Below are 21728 nucleotides of genomic sequence, written 5' to 3' on the forward strand. Positions count from 1 at the left end.
GTTAGCAGACAAAGACGATGTTCATTTTTATACTCAAATTTTTTATTTTTTGTATTAATTTTGTATACTCCTTGTCTTTGTATTATACAGGTCATTCATACAGTTTATGATATAGTAAATAGTAATTACACACGAGAGATGTAACAGGCATCAGCCTGTCACCATCACAGACATGCATCATGCGCGCACTTAAACACACACATACATACACACACACACACACACACATCCCTTACGCTAAATAACAAAAACGATAAAAATGTAAAACCTTTTTTTTTTTTTTTTAATCACAAAACCCCTTATTATTCTTCCTCCATCACCAGATTCACATCCTCTCAACTCTTATTTTGAAAATGAGTACAACAATACTTATGTTTTGACAAAATAAAAAACACAAAGAAAGAAAAAAATGCAGGAAGGCATCTAAAGAAGTGGGCAAAGCATTTCTGAGGACAGTTACTGTCGGTTTATTCAGGGCCCCGGGCTCTAAACTCCTCATGGAAACAAGCACGAACGAGCTGTAATGCAGGGACGTCGACTGGCATCACTTTGTAAAACAATTAAAACTTAAGTCTAACTTGACTTTGAGAAGCTTTAACAAAATCCAATGTGCTACACAGTTTAGATGCTTCATGTGATCAGGTGATTTTGTTCAGTCAGGTGTGTGTCATTCTATTTGTGAGAGGGAGAGAACAGGATTGAGGAAGGCAACACAAACTCTTCAAAAAGAGCACTCTGCAAGGTTTATGGCACAAATAACTGCACTGAGAGAAGTGGGTGCGTAGTGGGGCCGAAGCTGAACCAGTCACACGGTGTGGTGTTGTGAAGTCAGGGTGAAAACCATCTGCCAACATCTGGAGCGTGTTAGAAAAAGGCAATTCCTTGACTCTTTACTCTCCGTCTCTGCTATGAGCTTCACAGGTGCTGCTGGAGTTGTGACGCCCATGAGACTAAGAAGGTAAACTTGTGCCACTACTTTTAATCATAATACAAACAGTTTAAAGCAGCACAATTCAGAGTACATGAAGTGACCCCCCCCCCATCAGTGTCTTTCTTACAAGCAATACAAACCTTGAGAGAGATGATCCTTCCTGCCCTTTGTTGGATCGAGAATCAGTGTGACGGTGATATGTTTGCACAGAACATCTGCAGACTAGTATTTAACTCAGAGGAAGGATATGAGGAGAGCTCTCGCTGAATGCACAACTCAACAATTAAATCTGCTGCGTCCATATATGATGGAGCCACATACAACACTGGCTGTTAGTAACTGCAGTAGTAATTAGTCTTTGCTTTGCTTTTGCATTAGAGCACAGGCTGATTCTCTTTAGACCATACACACATGCAAATACACATTCAAACTCTGGATTCACTCCCTTCGATCAGACTTTCCCAAATGATAATTTCAATAATGTCTCTCACACTCTCACTCACACATGTGCACACATATACACACACATACACACACACACACACACACACACACACACACACACAGTCATTCTCTCTCACACAGAAACAAGAAGCCGCCATCATTCTTGACCATCTTCCGTGCGCCACTTCAGGAAATCCTCCTTCCGGGCGTCTGGTTTGATCTGGTTCCTCATGCCACCGAGCAGATTGGAGGTGGCTTCGGACGCCACTATCAAAGGTCGGACCACAGTGGGCGGGATCTGCCGCAGGACACCGCCCACAGCACCAGGAAGACCCTTTTGTTCGTGGCCGCGGGATGCTACATCGCACAGAGTCTGAGCCGTGTCAATCACTCCCTGGAGGAGCAGAGAGAATGAACATCATGTACGGGTTGGACATTTGGTTAAATATATACGACCGGGATATTTATTCCTTCAGGCTGTGACCTCTGATTCCCCACCCTGATTATTTACACTGAGGTTCACCTAAACATTACTGCAGGAAGTCAACAACACAGTTACTGATAAAAGGGGGAAAAAATGAGTGCACAATGTGAGGGTCAATTTGGGGACATACCTCTCTGACTGTGTCATAGGCTTTGGCCACACCCTCTCTGAGGTCAGCAGGCTGGGCGGCTCTACGGGGTCGGCTGCCGGGGGCCCGGCCCTCAGTGATGGCGTAGCGATTCAGAGGTGGTGTTGGCGAAAGGATGTCGTACACCGTCTCTGCGGTGGCCTTTAAAAAATAGCAGACAGAAACCACAAATTATTTTTCCTTATTTGAAGTAAGAGTCTATGGATAGATTAGGTGATATGTATTGTAAAAAGCTGTGAGACAAATGTATTATTTTAAGCTATTTGTATAAAATTGACCTGACACCAAATTCTTGAGGCTGTGTTTATTCTAAAATACTTCAACATTGTCCACACAATTGAACACAGCAACAAGATTTTCTCCATCTAATATCATCACTGAGTTAAATTGCTTAATTCACAGTCACTGCCCTCTTGTCTTTATAGACCAAGTACCTGTATGGCCTGCACCAGTCTGTTGCTGAGCTCCAGAGCAGCTGATGCTGTTGAGGTACCGAAGGAGGCTGCCCCCCTCTGGAGACCTCGGATAATGCGTCCGTCTTTCCTGTACTGCTCTATGGGCAACCAGAACAGATCCCTCACTCCGTGGACTGGAGAAACACAGAGAGGTGGAGAAGAGGGATTTTAATGAGTAGATGAAGCAGGATGAAGAACATGTAAATGTTAAGCTGACGATGTGTTTGTAGACAAAAGCACTTTTAACTCACAGAGCTGGACAACTGAGTGCATAGGGCCAACACCTCCCAGAAGCCCCGGCAGCTGGTTCTTCCTGATGTCTGTCAGCCACTCTGTGACGGCGTACTGGATCACTTTGTCCACACCAAGGAGACTAGGATTTGTTGCAGAAGAAAGACTAAGAGACTTACACCAAAATATTTCTCAAACATAATGATTCATTCTCAAACTTCTGAAGAGATTTGGGTCAGTTGCAAATTAGAGAGACATAGGACAGCGATCAGTCTCAAACAAAGGAGACGGTTTGTTTTGACCGAGAGGTGTGTGTTCGTACCCATGTCTGCAGCAGAGCCTCTTCAGCTTCAGCTCTGAACAGTTTAACTGAGCCAGGCCAATCAGGATCCCTGCAAACGTTCCCTGTGATGAAGAAGTGCAGGACAGAGGAGTGAATAACGGGGACAATTTATTTCCTGGTAAATGCAAATGAATCCTACAGATTTGATGCTCACACCAGCTGACAGATGAAGACTCTCACCTGTTCAATGACAACATGTTTGCCCTGATAATCCAGCCAGATAGGCACTTCAGAGGTGAAACGAAACTCCCTGAACAAAAATTATTCAGTTTACAGTTTTGACACATTTGAACTTGTTGAGTCTTCACAACTAAATCCTCTTTCTCCTGTGATCGTGTCTCCTGGTGGATCAGTGTCTACATACCGGAAGTAGATTGGCTGGTCAGAGGAGGAGGTGGAGCCTGCAGAAGAGGAGCTCTGCTCGCTGAAGGTAGTTTCAACGGATGCTGTGAGGTCAGGTCCCAGACCAGCAGCTGCCTCTCCCTCCTCAGACGCCTTCGGGGATGGGTCTGCCTTCACTGAATATAAATAAAGAGAAATATAAAAAAAAAAAAACATATTTACCACATGTCTGTGTTTATATACTGGATGAAATGTTAAACATGCTCAAAATCAACTTGAGTCATAATTTAAACATGTTTTGCAACCACTGACAATGTTTCATGCCACAATGACAATAAATAGTAATTCAATTCATAACTCCATAAAAAGCAGCATAGCAAAGACTGCATAATGGTTCTTTTTTGAAATATTAATATTTATTTTTTTGTTCAACAAAGAACTTGTTTTTTCAGACAAAGCTCACCTTCAGTTGCAGGGTCCACAGGCAGGTAAGGGTTAACATAGGAAGCCAGATTACTGAAAAAGTCCTTAAGGAAGAAAAGTGCATCCTGGACAGAAAGGGGAAGAAAACAGGCTGGTTAGGGGAGGAGCCCTGTCACAGTAAATTGTGCTCACTCATCTATACCCCAAAAACATTAATGCGATATGTGGCAGAACTTTATTAGTCACAAAACAGAGAAAAAGTTAAATCATTGACCTTGAGAACCTTATTTAGTCTGAATGTAGTTAAGACTTAATTGTAATCGAGACAGACTAAAAATACTGATACTGATTGCTTGATTAATATGCAAAATGATATATTTAACAGAGTTGTTGTTTCTCCCTGGGCTGAAGCATTTATAGAAAATATTCTACTCAGTCACATTCAAACATCATTCACCAGGTTTGGCTGCAGAGGATGATACAGTTGCTGTTAACATTCAGTTTCAGGTGCTGGAGTTACCTGATCGATGTTCAGTCGTAGTGGCAGCAGACTGACCCGAAGACAGCACTCTGGACCACCAAGGCCAGACTCTGGGCACAGCTGCAGGGCCTTCACTGTCAGCTATGAAAAGAAAACACACAATCAATATCTTTTATTGCATATCACATAATCAATACTTTATAAAAGTACAAGGCCGCTGACATATTTCAATTCAGTTCTCCCTCCCTCCCTGAACAACAATCCTCTAAGCTGCATCAGGTTGGTTCAATCCCAGTCAGTTCATTTCAATCACAGAAACCTCTCATCACGTGCGCTCTCACCATGTTGGAGTGGGCTCGGCGGGGCATGCTCTCGCTGGTGTAGAGGTAGAGGAATTTGTTGATTTGTGAGGAGGCCAGTCGGTCTCGAACTTCCAGCTCCTGGACGATGAACACCTGCCTGGAGAGGGGCTGCTCGTTGACAGGACCGGCTGTGACCACGGCCGGCAGCGACACCTCCCCATCCTGCCCTGCTACTGCCTGTGAGTAGGACTCATGCTGGAAGGAAACCTGGAGGACAAAGCCAGAAGAGGTACTGTTTTGTAAAAATGCATTAAAAACTTCTAATAGGTAAAGTGATAAAAATAGTAAAAATAGTACATGAGTAAATAGTATTACATTTTCATTTTTTTAATGTAGCTAAGTTCAAAGTATGAATTCACATAAAATGGAAGCAATTAACTAGAGTGCATGCACCTCAGAATAATACTTACAGTGAATATAGCACCTGACTGAGGGTTCTTATTTTAATTCTAACATTACATTATATTTCATTGAGCTGACGCTTTTATCCAAAGTGACTTACAATAAGTGCATTCAACCATGAGGGTACAAACCCAGAACAGCAAGAATCATGTAAGTACATGTGCTTCAAAAAAGCCAAAGTACAAAGTGCTACATGTAAGTGCAATATGTAACTGCAACTTTTTTAAACATCAGAGTTAACACTGTACCTTGCTGAGCTGGATCTCCATCAGCAGCGTGTGCTGACGGCCGCTGCCTCCCGCCCACCGCCAGGAGTTCTGGGGGCGAGAGGAAGCGGCAGAGCGAGAGGGGGACCCACGAATACCAGCAGGGGCTGAACGACCTCTGGAAGAGAGGAGGACAGACAAAAAACATGTTTGCACCTTGTATAATAAATTATATAAAAGTAGGTCAACCTTCATGTGTCTGTGTGTGTGTGTTTTACCTGTTTGCCTGCTGGGCATGTATGGACATGGGCTTGCCGCCAAAGTCTTTTCCCCCATATAGATGCCAGACCACAGAGATCTCCCGCAGCACCACCCTGCTCTGGGGCACTGGGAAGCGACTGGGGGCTCGGAGCAGATCGGAGCTGCCACGAGGCCTCGAGAAGTGACTCTCCTTCACCCTGACGGGCCCCGGGGAGAGAACTGTCACCACGGGCTCCCCATCCCTGGGCTGTAACAAATCCCACGTGAGGACAGGTACAAGTAAAATAAATGAAAAATAGTCATGCTATGGGGCTACTGTTGAAGAAAACGTTTATAAGACAAAAGAGAAAAAGTAAAAGTTATACGCGACTCACAGGAATGCCCATGCCAGGAGCCTCCAGGATGCAGAAGTCGTCGTTGTCTGTGGAGCCGTCTGAGCCTTCATCCGACATCATATCTACCTGAGCCTCTGTTGCTGTGGCAACCAATCCATCAAGCTCAGAGTCCTCCCCCTGCAGGATGGAGGGGCCGTGCTTCGAGGCTTCACCAGGGAACAGGTAAACCGAGACGGGTGAGCCTCTCTGCATTGAGGGAGAACCTGGAAAGTCCAACAAAGTCCAACATTATGCAAAGACCGGAGGTTGTGTTGGAGTGGCAGCTCAATCACTGTCAATCACTTAAACACAACATATACTGTATATAAAAGGTAGAAAAGTTACATAAAAAAGGTAGAAAAAGGCACTGATAGCAATGTATTTAAGACTATAGGCTACATTGTGTAATATGGGACTAATTTATCATGTATGTTAACAATTGTATGAGCTCAGAAATGCATTTATTTTCACATATGAGGAGCTCATTGTCCTTAATTTGAATGTATAGCAAATGAGGTGTTGATGGTGTCCTCTGATTGGTGGATTTATTTTTCCCAAGGTAAAACAAAATACATTCATTGTGCTGTTTGTATTAATTTTGCCTGATGAAGGATTGACAATTTATATATTGTGTTAATAAAGAACAATCTTAAAAAGCAAAGAAGTGACATTACACACTCACAAAGACACAATACAAAAGTTCTATTTTCCTGAATTGTATCTTAAACAAGTGTAAGCAAAAAGCAAAAACAGTGAGAAACTGTGCAGTACCTGGATCTAAACCGTCTTCTCTGTAGCTCTTCTCTGTGTCTATTAAGGCATCAGCCAGATCGTACTGGTTGATCTCAGCGGTTTCAGCTGGAGGGCAGGGCAGCACAGAGGCAGGACTCTCCGACAGCTGACAAGACAGAAGGTCACACAGACTTTAACTTCACGGGATCTTTATACCACTTGTCAACATTAACTCAAGTCATTTTACTCTTATCTTTGCTTGTGACATGTGCCATTTACTGAATTGTATCAATCGATTCATGACATACTTCTTTCTGAGTTGAAGTACAAGGGACAATCATCGAACACAAAATCCATTTAAAATTCTTATCCATTCATCATTGTTGTTCTCCAGTGCAAACACAGTCCTTACTGGTAATTTCTGGCCAGCGATCTCAGTGGGTGAGGCGTGTCGCAGTGGGGGGTGCAGGTCCCCCTGGGCGACCAGGTACTGCAGCACATTGACGAGGGCGGCGCAGGAATCAGCGCAGGTGTGCAGGTGGACCACGTTGTTGGAGCAACGGAGCTCGAAGAGAGGCTGAGTCTGGAGGTGACGAAAAGTCACATAATAAGAACACGAAGAAAAACAACAGACTCACATTCAATAGGATTTTTTTCTGTTTAAAATCAAACCATGTATCATAAATCTGTAAATTGTTAATCTAATGTTTGCATCCATTTTCCTGAGAAGTAGAATTTTTCCATTGCGAGTAAAAGAAATGAAAAAGAATCAATATTGTTTTCGTCTGCACTTGTTAAGTATTTTTGTGTCTTTCAGATCAAATCCATCCTGTTTCTGTAATTCCAGGGAGGTGTAGGTAAATAACAGACATGTAAACCAATGTCAATGAAAGCTGAAAATTTTAAATGAAAACAATTGATAATAAGAATACACCTGCAGAATATTAACATAAGATTGACTAGACTGGACAATTAAAATCAAACACAGACTTCAAACTGACCTTTCACACATTTATTCACCTTGTTACTGATTGGCTAAAAGGATGGCTGCATCATCGTTGAGACGTCGTGTTTACTGCACCTTGTTAGTTTAAGTTCCATTTCCGACTGAAAAGTGATCCTCGTCATAAATTAGAGGTCTCACGTCTGAAGCTATTCTTACAGAGGAACTTCATTATGGTGAAAATAAATATTTATAAACAGGGGCCTCTGCTTGTTAGTGGTTTGTGAAGGGAATTATAATGATCTCGGTTTGTTGGTGGTTTGCATCATGATTGGGTGTAAGTGAAGGAAACAGGTATATAAACAGATGGCGAGCACTCACCAATTTGCCTGTATCTCTGCCTTTCCATGTGGTGATGGCAAGCTCCAGCAGGTCGATGTCCAGGACACACACATAATCTGTGTGACAAACAGACACGTGGTGGTTTTCATTAGAGTGTCCAAACAAACATAAACACACATATTTCATGTCCAGGTCCAAAAATATATGAAAATTCAAAAACGTTTGGTGTGTTTGTGCCTGATGAAGAAGTTTAGACTCTTTGTATTATCTCTAGACCTGAAACATCACTGTCTCTTAAAATGTACATTTTCTTAAAGGTTTATTATTTGTGTTTCCTTTATCCTTTCCTTTTGTCATTACTTTTAAATGATGTTGTATTATCTAATTTGTTGTCTTTGATTTTAGATTTTGTATTATATAATTTGCTCTCTCTGATTTCAAATGTTATTGTATTATTTTGGTTGTAGCCTTTGAAGTTTTGTCTTCTTGTTGTTTTTGTCCACATTGTACTCAACAGTGCTGCAAGTCCTTGAGCAAGGGCTTTCAAATTGTAATCGTATTATTTAAAAGAGAATCAGCATTAAGCAGTGGGTGCAGCAGTTTTGTTGTTTCAATAGCATTTTCTACCACTATATACAGCAACACATGTACATCATGTGTCTTACCTCTCCTCAAGTCAACGGTGTCAATCTCACATTTGTCAGAGAGGTAGAGCGCAGAGTCATCCAGGATGAATCTGAATACAACGCAGCAAAATACATAAATATCTTACAGCAGGAATAACCAGGTAGTATAATGTGCTACCCACTGACAGCAACATTTAAAAACATTTACTGTGCTGATTATCATTCTCAAGAGGATTTCAGTGTGTGTTGTATTTAATGGATGCTATACCTGAGGTGGAAGGTGGCGGTGTCGACGATAATGTTACTGGACAGAGTGAAGGACTCTGCAGTGAACAACACTCTCAGAGGCAGATACAGAGGTCTGTCGAACAGAGAGGCAAATGATGGCAAATGATAATTTACACTTCCATTTTAAATGTAAAACATCTTTTCATCTACAAACCTGTAGTCGACGGCACAGGTAGCGAGGTGTGTGTGGAGGACAGTGATGACAGCAGGTGCTGTGTATCCCAGAATGGGATCATCAATGACATCCAGGAAGTCGACCAGCTGTAAGAAACAAAATATATCCACTTAATTTGACTTGACTTCAACATGGAACAAAAACGATTTAACTGGAAAATAAAAGCAAACATATTCTATTACTATTTCTATACTACTGCTAGGACCTGTGAGGAAACAGGTATCAGCACAGACAAGATGATGTCCCTGGTCAAGTCATCTGTGTGCCAGTTCTCTGGGTTTTTCTTTTTGTTACTGTCTGCATGGAAACATCTTCAGTTGCTCTTTCTGTTCTGTCTGTGATATATCATTAACTTCTTTCGATCTTTTTTCTGTGACCCCAGATTCTCTAAACCTGTCACATCTACTCAAGGAATTTACAAAACTCCCCAAATCCTGTTTTCCTCATGAAAACAAGACCACGAATGACACAATTTATGTAGTTGGAGAAGATGCTTTAATAATGGAGATTTTGTAGTAAAAAAAATCCACAGCTAAGCCTTTAATTCAAGACATTAGATGGACTCCAAAGTATTCTGGTCCATGGTTACAGGATAAATTGGTATCTCCCTCTCCCTCCTTTTGTACTCTACATTCTTGAAATGTATATTTCTGTGAGAATGTGGAATGTCAAAAATGTCTATAGAGCCCCAAATCTGTAATTTCCCTGCAAAATAAATGAAAATTGCTCAAAAGGCAAATAAAGTATGAAATAAGACAAAAACATGTAAAATGCTTGAAAATTAAATCATAAAATACCAAGAACTATTCATTTTATTACCAGTAACTGTTTTTCTCATTTTCATTTTCACTTTATTGTCATTCTCTCTATGCACCATATTTAATATGAGGGGGAAAATGTGTTCCTTCAGTGATACAAGGTGTACACAATAAGGACAGATAAAATAAAAACAGAAACCACGTACAGAGTGTACAGTGTTAGTAGCATTAAGTTGATGAACTTTAAAAGCTTGCGAAAACACAGAAGAAAACATGATCTGTAACGCTTCTCACCTGTTCATGCCAGCTCTGATTCGTCTGCGTCATGTAATGTCTCATGGTGGCACCTTGAAGTCGAACGGCAACTAGGAACTCCTACAAGGAGACACGGAAACAAGCATTAATTCATTTCAAACATGTAGCGACACCAAACTCAGGTGTGTGATGAGGACGTACCTTAACATTCCTCTGGAGGTCCAGTGTGATTTTGATGGCTGTGGATAACATCTGTAGTTCCCCCTCCCTGCCGCTCACGCTGCTCACACCCACCTCTGTGGGGTAGATGGTAGGGTCCAAGTGTTTTGGGGGAGTGAAGCTCGGCATCTCCAACCGTTGTGGGATGGGGGTGTCTTTTACCACCGCTGCAGTGACGATAGGAAATAAAATGGGCTTGATTAAGATAGATTACCTTTCCTACTTAGTATTAAATACACTTTAACATAATTTAAATAGGATAATACTAATTATGTTGCATATAAATGTGAACCTTTGTGATAGAGCTCTACTCGTCTGCTCTCCAGACACAGGAAATTGAGATTAGGGTCATTCTGGTGCTGCGCCACACTGAAAATCTTCCCTCCCTCCAGGTCGAGTACAATCTCCCCATGACTCTGGTCCTCCTGAATCAACGAAATTAAATATGAGGGTTAAACACACAAATTATAGGGCATAAATACATGGATTTTTGATTTGTAACCCCACCAAACAAAACAAATGAACAGATTTAATATTTAAGACCTGATGACGTTAAACTCATCAGTGCCAACATGATGTGAAATGTCCTTCTAATAGTATAGTTAGCCATCATCAGCCTAACCTTTCTGTCTGTTCTGGCTTGAAGCCGTCCTTGGCCGATAATCACAGTGAGGGAGAGGAGGCTCAGGTTGTGGTTTGGGCGGGGACCTGGCTTTCCAGCTGATTCACTGGCCAAGTAGAATGGAGGCTCATCCTCCTCTGAATCAGAGTCTGTGAGAGAAAAGAGATGAAAATATACTGTTTACTGTCATTCAACAATGGAGGATCAAACGTCAAATATAACACTAAACCTGCTTGATTAATAAAAAGAAGTTTGGGCAGGCATGGAACTACTTGTCTGCTCACCCAGTCTGAAGGCCGACTTGCAGAGCTGGAACTCGTCATGACGACGGTGGCTGTGGTCGGGGCTGTGGCCTGAGGGGGGAGGAGGGGGAGGAGGCTCCCACATCAACAGGTCATTGTTGATCCTTTGGGTGAAAGAGGTGGAAGGAGAAAAGTATTAGTACTTCGGATTCATGATCAACATACAAGGAAAGCAGCATTATAAAAGGTCAATAAAACCGATGATGTTAAGAGGAATATTACGTAAATGCATCTTGTAACACTTCACTTTGAGTGAACTTGAAGAACAATAAAATCTTACAAACAAAAAAGAATCTATTTTGTTGAAGACACTCTACTAATGATAAATCATAGCATTTTCCAAGTTTTGAGGTGATACCTGGATGATCTGAGCTTGGATGAAAAGATCACTTTACACTAGTCTCTAAATACCTGTTGTAGACGCTCTGGAAAGCCTGTTTGCTGGGCAGAAGAATGTAGGCCTGCGGCAGGCTAATGTCAACAGCACACTGACACTGAGCAACACACTGCGACTGAAACTGACGCATCTCCACTGGGTCGGCTGGAATCACCATCTAAAACAAGGACGGAGGAGAGAACAAGATTTAAATCAGGGAATGTTGATAAAATGGCTGATAAAAGAGACATGTCATATTTCGTGTGCATCACCGCACCTCCTCAGTCTCAAACATGGTGCGGTTGGAGGAGAACGGAGAGCTGGCTTTGTCGTTGAGTTCACAGTGACTTTCAAAGAAGGCGGCCCCCAGGTCCCTGATGAGGTTGGTCCCACTCAGACCTGCTGCCGGGCCTTGAGCCTCACCTCCACGCACATGCACTGATAACCTGTTCATGGGGAAAGATCAATTTTCAAAGGTGGGTAGATTTTAACAATATCTGTCTGATTTGATGAGAGATCATGGGTCATTTTAGAAGCAGAAATTTTGTTCTTAAATATTGATTGCTATTAAATTATTGATTAAATACATTATATAGTTTTCATTAAATATGTAATCTTTTAGATTATCACAACTGACCTGGGGAGAGAGTCACGGTTCTTCTTCACTCTGATACAGGGGAAAGAGCCGCCCTCCCAGCCCTCATATGACCCTGGTGAGACACAACACATCAGTAAGTCTCCCTATTTATTATTTAGAACATGTATATAAATATCCAATAAATGTTCATCAGTATTTGTCAGCATTAAACACTTCTTCTATGAGACATATTTTCATTATGCAGTGATTTATAATATGTTTGAACCCCAGTCTCCATTTGACACCCAGGTCTTCAGGGTCAAACTTTAATCAGGCTGATATCATGCAGCCTGACCACGGCATTAATTCTCTTATTTATGGCTTCTTTTTAACATATGTACCCAGAACGTCCTGATACAAAGACAGTGAAGCATACTGTTTTCCGAGCTTTAGTTGCTCTTTTCATGGATCATCGGTTGACAACTTCAGTAACAATTGCAGACTCCCCACCGTGCAGGTCAGTGAAGGAGGCCTCCAGCAGCTGGGTGAGGCAGGGAGCCCACGGCTGTCCCGGCGTGGTCTGGCTGCCCTGGAGGTCCGGGGCCCCCTGGTGCTTCAGTTCTAGCTCTGTCAGCTCCAGCACCAAGATCTCCTGCCGCACTGCCCTCTGAGTTGGGGGCCGACGCTTAGGGAGGGGCCGCAGGTCAGGAATGGGGAAACGCAGCCTCAGGACAGCGTGTGGGGAGAGGAGGGTGAAGGAGGAGCACAGCTCACTGCTCTGGGTCTGAGAGAAAAGAAAGTGAGACACATCTTAGTTAGATGAACATGGATTTTACAGATAGTCACTCCTGTAGTTAGTGTTTAGCGACTGAGTAGCTTTACTGGAGACTTTGACAACTGAGAATTAGCTTATTAGCTTATCAGTTTTGTTCATATCAAATATGATTGGTCAGACATGGTGGGATACTTTATATCAGGCAAATCTAACATTCTATAACATTATTTCATAATGGAATGTGGGCTCCAACCTGTATACGTCCAGGTCCAGCTCTCTGTGTGGGGCAGTGGCTGAAGGCTTTGCTCAGGTTCCCCAGGCGACTAAGGATGTCCAGGTCCAACTCGGCACAGAGCTCCGCCAGGTCCACCCGCACCACACTTTCCCGACGCACCACCCGCTGTTTACCCTGGCAACACACACACACACATGTTCAAGACTGATAGAGGGATGTATTTCTGATCTGTTATCATGTCATGCTCCTTTTCACACATTTTGTTACATACTTTTTGTAGACACACATTTTACATTTTATAAAGACATATTTATGTTGGCATGAGTAAACATATAGTTATTGCAGTGTCACAGTTCAGTTATTCAGTTTTATTGGTGCCAAAGCTGTTTTCCTTCTCCAAGTATAACATTTTAGATAAACAAATAGTTAACAAATGGGAAACATAATTTTAAAAATATTAATAATTTGAATAATATTATTATTATTTAATACTAGAAAACAATAAAACAAGGTATTTAATACTGTAAAATCTAGGATTTTGGAAACTTTAATTAAAACAGTTACTAATACTAATTGTAAGGGTGTCAAAAACGTACCTGTTTTTACTATATACATCATTAAAAGTAATATCCAATATAATGTAACTGTGTAACTACAAACCTGTCATGAGAAAACAATTGCTGCTGCTGCAAATAATTGCTGCTTTACTATTTAAAGTTGCTTAACATGCGATCGTGCTTCATTTGAGTATGTTTGCTTGTCGTCTTTATTGACTTATTCACTCTTACAGGCCTTCCTCAAACAGCAGTTTTTGTCAGATATGGTATTAACACTGAAGCACCATATATTTAACTACTTAACTACCAAATGTTATTTGAACAGCTTATTGTGTACATCGAAATAGAAGGAACATGGTGTGTGTGTGTGTGTGTGTGTTTAAATGTGTACCTTCCGCAGGTGTCTTTCACTGAGGCTGTAGTGTAATTGGGCACATGGTCTGGCTGCAGCTCCAATTGTGAACAGACCAGATTTCTGGAACTGAAGCAGCTGGAAGGAGACACAGACACATTGTAATTTAAATTCATCATCATCAGCTCAATTACAGAGAAACAAACATAAACTACCTTCAGACAAGAGGTAAAAAACATTACCATCTACAATGATTTGCTTCGGTCACTTTCCATTTGTGGTTTTACATCGGATACATATTTGTTTTGTGGCAGAATCATTTCAGTATGAATGGTCATTTTCATCACACTATTTATGTGATTTTTTCATTGTTTTGGAGGATTTTAATTATATTTGATAGTCTTGAGAAAGAAAGAAAACAAGAGCCGAGAGAGAGCGGGTGATGACCTACAACAAGAGCCCCCCAGTTAGGAATAGGTCTGTGGACATTGCAGTAATGGGTTATCGATATGCCTACCGATTATCATGTTTCCATGCTCTCGGTCAAACATAAGACGTTGTTCTATTACAAAAGAGAAATGAAGAACAGCTGTGGTAGCAGTGTTCACTCATTAAAATGTACACTTTACAATGACTAATGTGATCCCTTATTACCTCTGCCAAGGAGGTTATGTTTTCATTGCCATCTGTCTGTCAGCAGGATTAATCAAAAACTATTGAATTGATATACATGAAATTTAGTGAAGTATGGCATGACCCAAGGAAGGGCCCATTAAATTTGTAGCAGATCCAGTAAAATGGGCAGATGCACTCACTGAGCACCCTTCTTGTTCGATAATGGCTTCATTTAAAATACAATGACCTAATGTGACAAAGCTGTAATTTAAGAGTTACGGTTTTAGAGTTCTACCTCACTGTACTGAGGCTTTCCGTCCTCCCAGAGGCACTCTAACAGCTCCAGTCTGCTGAAGGAAAGGTCAGAAGTCACGGCTCGGCTGTGGCGCCTCCCACTTCGTGTCTCACAAGCAACCTGCACTGCTGCTCCCGTCAGTCTGGGAAAGAGGACACAGAGGAGAGGAGAGAGAGAAAAATGAGTCACTCTCAGTGAAGAGAATAAAAATTGTAGAAAGTAGAAATATAATAGAAAACCACATTTCTTAAGTACTACAAGTCCAAAATAAGTACCTTAAAACTTGCACGCATTCTACAATAAGACATTTTAACGGAAAGATATGTCCAATGAAAGGACAAATATGTGTCTGTGTTTTTCTACCTTAGATGAGAGTGTGGACAGGCTTTGGCAAAGCCACCTCTCAGATGGTGGAAGTCCCTCTCACTGAACATGCTGTCTTTGAAGAAGGCCAACTCCCGAAAGAACACCTGAGACACCTGGGTCAATGATGAGGCTCTGTCAAGGCTAGTGGGCTTGTCCTCCTGCAGAAGGGTTAGGGTGAGCCCGCCAAGCGTCAGACGCAACAAAGCTTCAGGCTTCATCTGCTCTGATTGGCCACTGTGTGAGCGTCCTGCAAGGAAGAGGACGAGAGTTCGGATTTATGTCATCATACTTTGTTCAGAAAGACTGAAAAGTAAGGGAAAGTCAGTAAGGAAGCTTAAGGTGTAAGTATGTTAAAGAACAAGTTAAAGTCTGACTGTGAGTGTAATTTTTTTTTGTTCTCTGATTTTACCTCTGGTGCGACTGCTGGCCTGCGGTAGATTCGACAGACAGCCCGCTATAGGATACCTCCTGGGACAGTTCATCATGCCCTGGCAGGAAAAATCAAAGTGGAAATAAGATTGCTTTTGAATTGATGAGTACATTTACAAGCCACAATTTCCAGTTCTGTGACTGGCTCCTAATTAAAGCATATTGTGGTAATAAAGGGGGATCAAGGATATTATCTTCCACTTTCTGATGGTTTTCAGTCTTGAATGAACAGCCATCTGCTAACATGCACACACACACAACACACACACACACACACACACACACACACACACACACACACACACACACACACACACACACACACACACACACACACACACACACACACACACACACACACACACACACACACACCTGTCCAGAAAGTGATACGGGCTGTGTGAAGCTGGCTAGACTGTGTGTAGAGGACTCCATATCACTGTCTGACAGCTCGCTGCCGGAGCGCACAGACGTCACGCTACTGCTCATCCCAGTAGGACCCATAGAGAAAAACATTTCTGTAGGAACACACACACACACACACACACACACACACATAAATACAATTTAAAGCATAAATAGCATTAATTACCAAAATGTTAAGAAAGGAGAAGCAGAACTATTTTCAAATCAGTGCTCATTTTATTCAATATGTACTGTGTGCCGGCCCAAGAGCTCTGGTCCTGTATATTTGCGTGTAACCTGTCTTGCAGGTCCTTGCTGGGCTGGAGCTGCATTACCATTAAGTTAACTGGATGTCTGTCTAGTTAAAGTAAAACAATACCTCACTTTGGAATGAGGCTATATATATATATATATATTATAAATACAAATTTCAGTGTCTGGCATGATTACAAACTCCATGCTTTCAGTTTCAGGTCTACTAAAGTTGTTTTGCATCTCAGAAAGATACATAACAAGTGAACGTTTGCTGCTCTGTGTACCTCCATTCTCCAGACTGGTGAGATAGGGCTCCAGGTCGGGTTCTTCATCCCACTCCCTGTCCATGGGACTGGAACCCAGCTGTTTACTGAGATCTTCCTCAATCAAACGCAGGTCGTCTGAGTCCAACGGGCGGCTGTGCACTCCACCACACTTAGTATCTGGCTCTGAGTGAGACAGAGGACAAAGAAATTAATTCATAATATGCGTGGAAGGGAACCAGACGGAGAGTGTGTGAAATCATGTTTATGAGGCATTTGTAGATGTCTGTGATCTTAATGTGTCGCTCTGAGCTACTGGGGAAACAGAGCAGGTTTATTCAGGATTATTATTCTGTGTCTCGGTGGGCACACAATTTCCTCCTAATTTCCCAACAAGAAATGAATAAGTAGTGAATTTATGGTCTTATTTTAGTGGAATAAAAAAAATTTCTAAAATCCATTTGATTATTATTACGTCTGTAGAGGAGTTATTATTTTCAAATGTCTGTTGTTTGGTTGGTTGGTTGGATTATGCAAAAACTACCAAATTGATTTCCATTAAACATGGTGGAAAGATGGAACATAAACATAGGAATTTTTTTATCTTTCTTTGACATTGCAAGGTGGGGCGTTTTTTGACATTTTACAGCAATTTCCCAAAGAATCATTCATGGATCTTGATGGAAAAAACATCAAGCATATTTAGGAGACTGATGTTTATTAGTGTGTGCAATTTGGGGCAGATTTTAAATTGGTTTCATGAGGAGACTGTTGGCAGAGGTTGCGCTCTATTGCATTCCAATTTATTCATGTTATCATAACTGGCCTTGGGTTCTTTTTCTTTATCAAAAAGGCAAGTGACATTATCACCATTATAGATTAAACACATGCTAACGCCAATTTGAATTAAAATGTAATTGAAACTATTTAGATCTGGAGCATTCTCAGTAAAAACGGGTGAAACTGAAAAAGCAGTCTTTGCCTTTACATTAGTTTAGTTTAAAAGTGTTTTAGTGAGTGTACCAGTTTCTATGCAGAGAGCTGCCAGCAGGTCTGTCAGATGGGTTATTTGATCTGGAGTCAGCAACATGTGGACACAGCCCACCTTCCCATCCAACTCCAACTAATGAACACAGAGAAAGAGTCGGGATACATGTCAATATGAGAGAACCGCTTCGTTTACTCAACCTTCAGTATGACCACACATGAACACGCCAACACACCTTTGGTCCAGGCAGCATGTCGTTCTTTTTGATCTTGACGGTGGTCTCGATGAAACCAGAGCAGCTTCCTATGAGCAGTGGCTGAGATGAAGGACAGGGAGGGGCAGCCAGGGGCTTTGGCTCTGCCTCATCAACTTCTTCACCCTCCTCCTCCTCCTCCTCATCTCCTTCACTTGCCTGCGCGGAATCTGGGTGTTCCTCCACAGGAAAACCCTGAAAAATTAAGTCAAATCTTTGAACATTTCTTGTTATAGATTGTTGATACATAAAATATTACTCTGGGATTTTTGTCAGGATGGATAAAGATATAGTGAAACATTTCCTTGTTCACAAAAAGCAATTGCTGCCATTTATTCACATACAAAATAAAAGCGTTCTTAATTTGCATAAAATGCGGTCATCACTGCAGGATAACTAAATGAAATTATCTCAGTTTGAAAGAGGCTGAGACTTCCTCTGATTTAATAAGACCATGGCACCTTTAGAACCCTCAGATTCACATCCACACATTAGACAGAGCATAAAATGTTTTATGAGGGTAGATAACTGTGCGGAAAAAGGATTGCTTAGTAAGTCACTTTGGTGTCCATCACCTGCACTGTGCCGGTGCTGTCATAAAACAGCTGGACAGCACTCAGCTGGAGGATCTTGTGCAGGAAGGCAGGTGGCTGGTGGATGTCGACTGGCACAGCAGTCTGGCTGGCTGGATCTCGCACCGCCTCGTCAAAATACTCCAGCCTAGAGCAACACCGTGCAAACAACATTATTTAGTGCGATGGCAAAAAATAAATTCACTACATGTAGGAAAAAGGGTAGATGTTAGGAATTGAGAAGAAAGGGGGGCTGCTATTCCTCCAGAGCAAATGAATAGGCATCCACACCTGCACTGTGACAGCAAGCGAATTAGTTGAATATGCCACGCTTTTAAAATCAATATCACACTAAATGACATCATCAGTACAAGTAGTACTTCAAATTGTGGTCTGAACCTCTGAAGTACAGTGACATCACAAGCGCCTAGATCTCTTCAGAACAGAGAGGGAGGGGCAGAACTAAAAAGGCCTTACACAACAAAAAATAGCCAAGTGTTTCTTGAAACATGAACTCAAACCTACCGTTTAATGTGCATTTCTAAGGCAATGCCTGTTTCCAGGTCCTGGGGCTGGTGCTCGATGCGAACGATAGTGTCTATAAAGGTGACTTTAATACGACGAAGGACTGCACAGACACACAGAGGAGATGAGAGACATTCAAAGTTTAATTAGTACTGATGTTTCAGAATATCTTTTCTTAGTTGTGAGCATGTATTCATCTAAGTGGACAAATATTCTAACTAATATCATAAAAACAAGATCACAGAAGTCTTGCTGAATACATGGGAAAAAACTCCTCAGGTGAAATAAGTTTAATTTATTCTCTGAGTGACAAGCATATGGAAAGACAGACCAACACATACCTGTATCGACAATAGATCTTCATTAGGATCTTACAAACACATAATCCCTTTGAATTATATTCCAGCCATATGTGTCAATTTAACACAAAAGAAACAAGTGTATTTACTTATACTTTGTATGAAAATATACATTATCCCAGCAATATTGTCAGAGTGTACAAAGTTTACTGAGGGAAAGTTTGCTTGTCTAATGTTGACTGTGATTTGTTTACAAAGACAGGACACACTCACTCACACACATCTTTGACTCACCAGTCTCAATGGTTTGTGCAAACATCTCAAGCCCCTCCAGAGGGGCAGGCGGCTCCTCGGACGCCTCTGGGGGGTCTTTCAGGCACTCCTGAGCCAGCTGCATGCTGGAGGTCATGCTGGTTGACCAGCCCTGGGAGTCCCAGCCCCCACCTGAATGCAAACAAAACCACATGGGATTCAGTCATGTCTGTACTTCAGGGCTGCTGTGTAAATGCGTTATTACTGAAGATTAAAAACCAGCCTTGCATCGACTATTCACACTCACTCTCTCTCTGTGCTTTAGCAGAGACAACATGTAAGTGACATGCGTGCTCTACATTTGTGATTGGGATACTTACTACGTCCAATGCAAGCTTGTGACATATGAGTTTAACATAGAATTGAGAATTTTAAACATGGAGATTTGTGTGGCACCTCCAGGGCATTTTGTAGACCTGTACAGAGCTGAGATGATTTCTTGAGATTGTCAGGAAATTATTATTATAATAGTAGCAAATTAATAATTTCGGTCACGCAAAAACATCCAGAGACAGTTACTCACATGTAAAGATTTAGAGTTGTTCTTCTTCATATATAACAGATTACTGATTATTTTTGTTAAGTTTTTGGACTTTCACTTATATAAAACAACTCATTTGTCTTTACCATCATTGGATTAATTAAGAAAAGAATATTTAGGACTAATCTCTTACGTCATGTAAGTGATTAATTGTAGCTGTAGATACATGATTTAATTTGGAGAGCACACACATGATAAATAGACTTGCATTGAAATGAGGCTGGCTGGATGCTTGGAGCCGTCCACCCTGATTCACATGCTGATGTTTGCATATTTTTCTGTTGTACTTACATGTCAAATATTAGACATTTATCTGTGTACTCTTGTGTAACATGAGTACAATAGAAGGAATTTAACAGTGATGAATACAGGGACAAATTTGTCTTTAGAATAATCAGGTATTTGGTCCAAACACCTCAAACCAGGACAGCATAAAACTCGCGGAGATCCCCTCACTCATCCTGAGGCTGACTGATGTCAAGAGCTGTATTTGAGTAAACTTACTGGTCCGGTACTTTGGTCGACATGTTATCTGAAGACCAGAAATTTCTAGGGTGCAGTGATCAGTCAGGAGCGCTTGCCAGGGAATGGTCACCACTATGCTGCTCACAAAGCCATCCACTATCTCCAGGGGAGCTCCCAGAGACTCCAGCAGCTCGTTGACCGCCTTGAGTAAACAGGGAAGAGTCGGACGTGAGTGTCAAAGTAAAAGAAATGAGAGTAGCTTGTTTCACATTGGTCTCAGGTGGCATGGGAAGTGCATAGCTAGCAGGAGAGGAAGTGTTAGACAGTAACGACAGATGCAGCTAATCTGGTTGGCTGATGATGTCTTTCCCGTGAGTGCATTTCTTCGAAGAAACGCGAGCCTGGCCGAGAGCATGACGCTGGAGATTGTTGTTGAACTCCGGGAGCAGTTGCGAAACAGTCAGGGGCGCACGAGTCCAACAAAAACACACAGTGGCTGCTCCGGTGGTCGGAGACAGCCACCAGTCCCAAAAACAACATCCTCCAGTAACTCACCCAGACATCGAGGTTGATTTCCTTGATGACACCGCTGCCGTTGTACAGGTCCAAGCCCAGCTGGTCCAGGCTCAGCCTCTCCTGCAGAAAGTGGCCGAGGTAGTGCTGCAAGAGGTACCGACAGGCCCGCTTCTTGATAGAGCCCGACCAGGGGAAGAGCCAGCGAGACATAGGGCCAGAGAGAGCGGGGAGAGGGAGCGAAGAGGTGCCGGAGGAGAACGAGTGCGGCTACAGTCCTCTGGCAACTGCATAACAGGCGAACGCGAAGTGTGCAAAGAACAAGGAATGAGCCACAGCTAGCTACAAGGGGCTAAGGAAGGGGCGAACCGCTACTCTACTTCTCCCCGAGGTCTGACACAAAAAACCGAAAATACTTGGTGTCAGGACGGACGAGGCTCCCGCGGTACTTGAAGACACTTTACTCCAAATGTCCGCGGCTGTGTCAGCTCATGTTTCCGCTGAGTTTGACTTGATTCGGAGCGACAGGTCCCGTCTGTGCGTATCTCTTGTTTCAGGGTTGTTTATTGTTATCATACGCCGACTGATGGTATGGCGAGCGTACGTGCGTC

General features: G+C 42.1%; 1 protein-coding gene across 1 annotated transcript; it reads right to left on the reverse strand.

Moving 5' to 3' along the window:
- Positions 1-20: 20 nt before the first annotated feature.
- atg2a (autophagy related 2A) lies at positions 21-21711 on the reverse strand. Its single transcript, XM_035162371.2, has 42 exons — positions 21160-21711; positions 20644-20806; positions 19581-19730; positions 18988-19090; positions 18466-18610; positions 17873-18085; positions 17673-17772; positions 16671-16835; positions 16102-16244; positions 15707-15785; positions 15295-15544; positions 14932-15073; positions 14061-14159; positions 13131-13286; positions 12613-12886; positions 12163-12235; positions 11803-11971; positions 11561-11703; positions 11132-11253; positions 10848-10996; positions 10518-10650; positions 10208-10392; positions 10046-10126; positions 8973-9079; positions 8799-8891; positions 8570-8640; positions 7944-8020; positions 7032-7202; positions 6659-6785; positions 5888-6111; positions 5531-5760; positions 5295-5430; positions 4624-4851; positions 4322-4423; positions 3842-3926; positions 3401-3554; positions 3217-3286; positions 3016-3098; positions 2714-2835; positions 2442-2596; positions 1990-2148; positions 21-1769 (listed from the first exon to the last, which is right to left on the reverse strand). The coding sequence occupies exons 1-42, from the start codon at positions 21328-21330 to the stop codon at positions 1533-1535; spliced, it is 6039 nt and encodes a 2012-aa protein (XP_035018262.1). The 5' UTR covers positions 21331-21711; the 3' UTR covers positions 21-1532.
- Between the last annotated feature and the right edge of the window lie 17 nt (positions 21712-21728).

This window comes from Hippoglossus stenolepis, chromosome 7 (assembly GCF_022539355.2).
Source record: "Hippoglossus stenolepis isolate QCI-W04-F060 chromosome 7, HSTE1.2, whole genome shotgun sequence".
Taxonomy (NCBI): Eukaryota; Metazoa; Chordata; class Actinopteri; order Pleuronectiformes; family Pleuronectidae; genus Hippoglossus; species Hippoglossus stenolepis.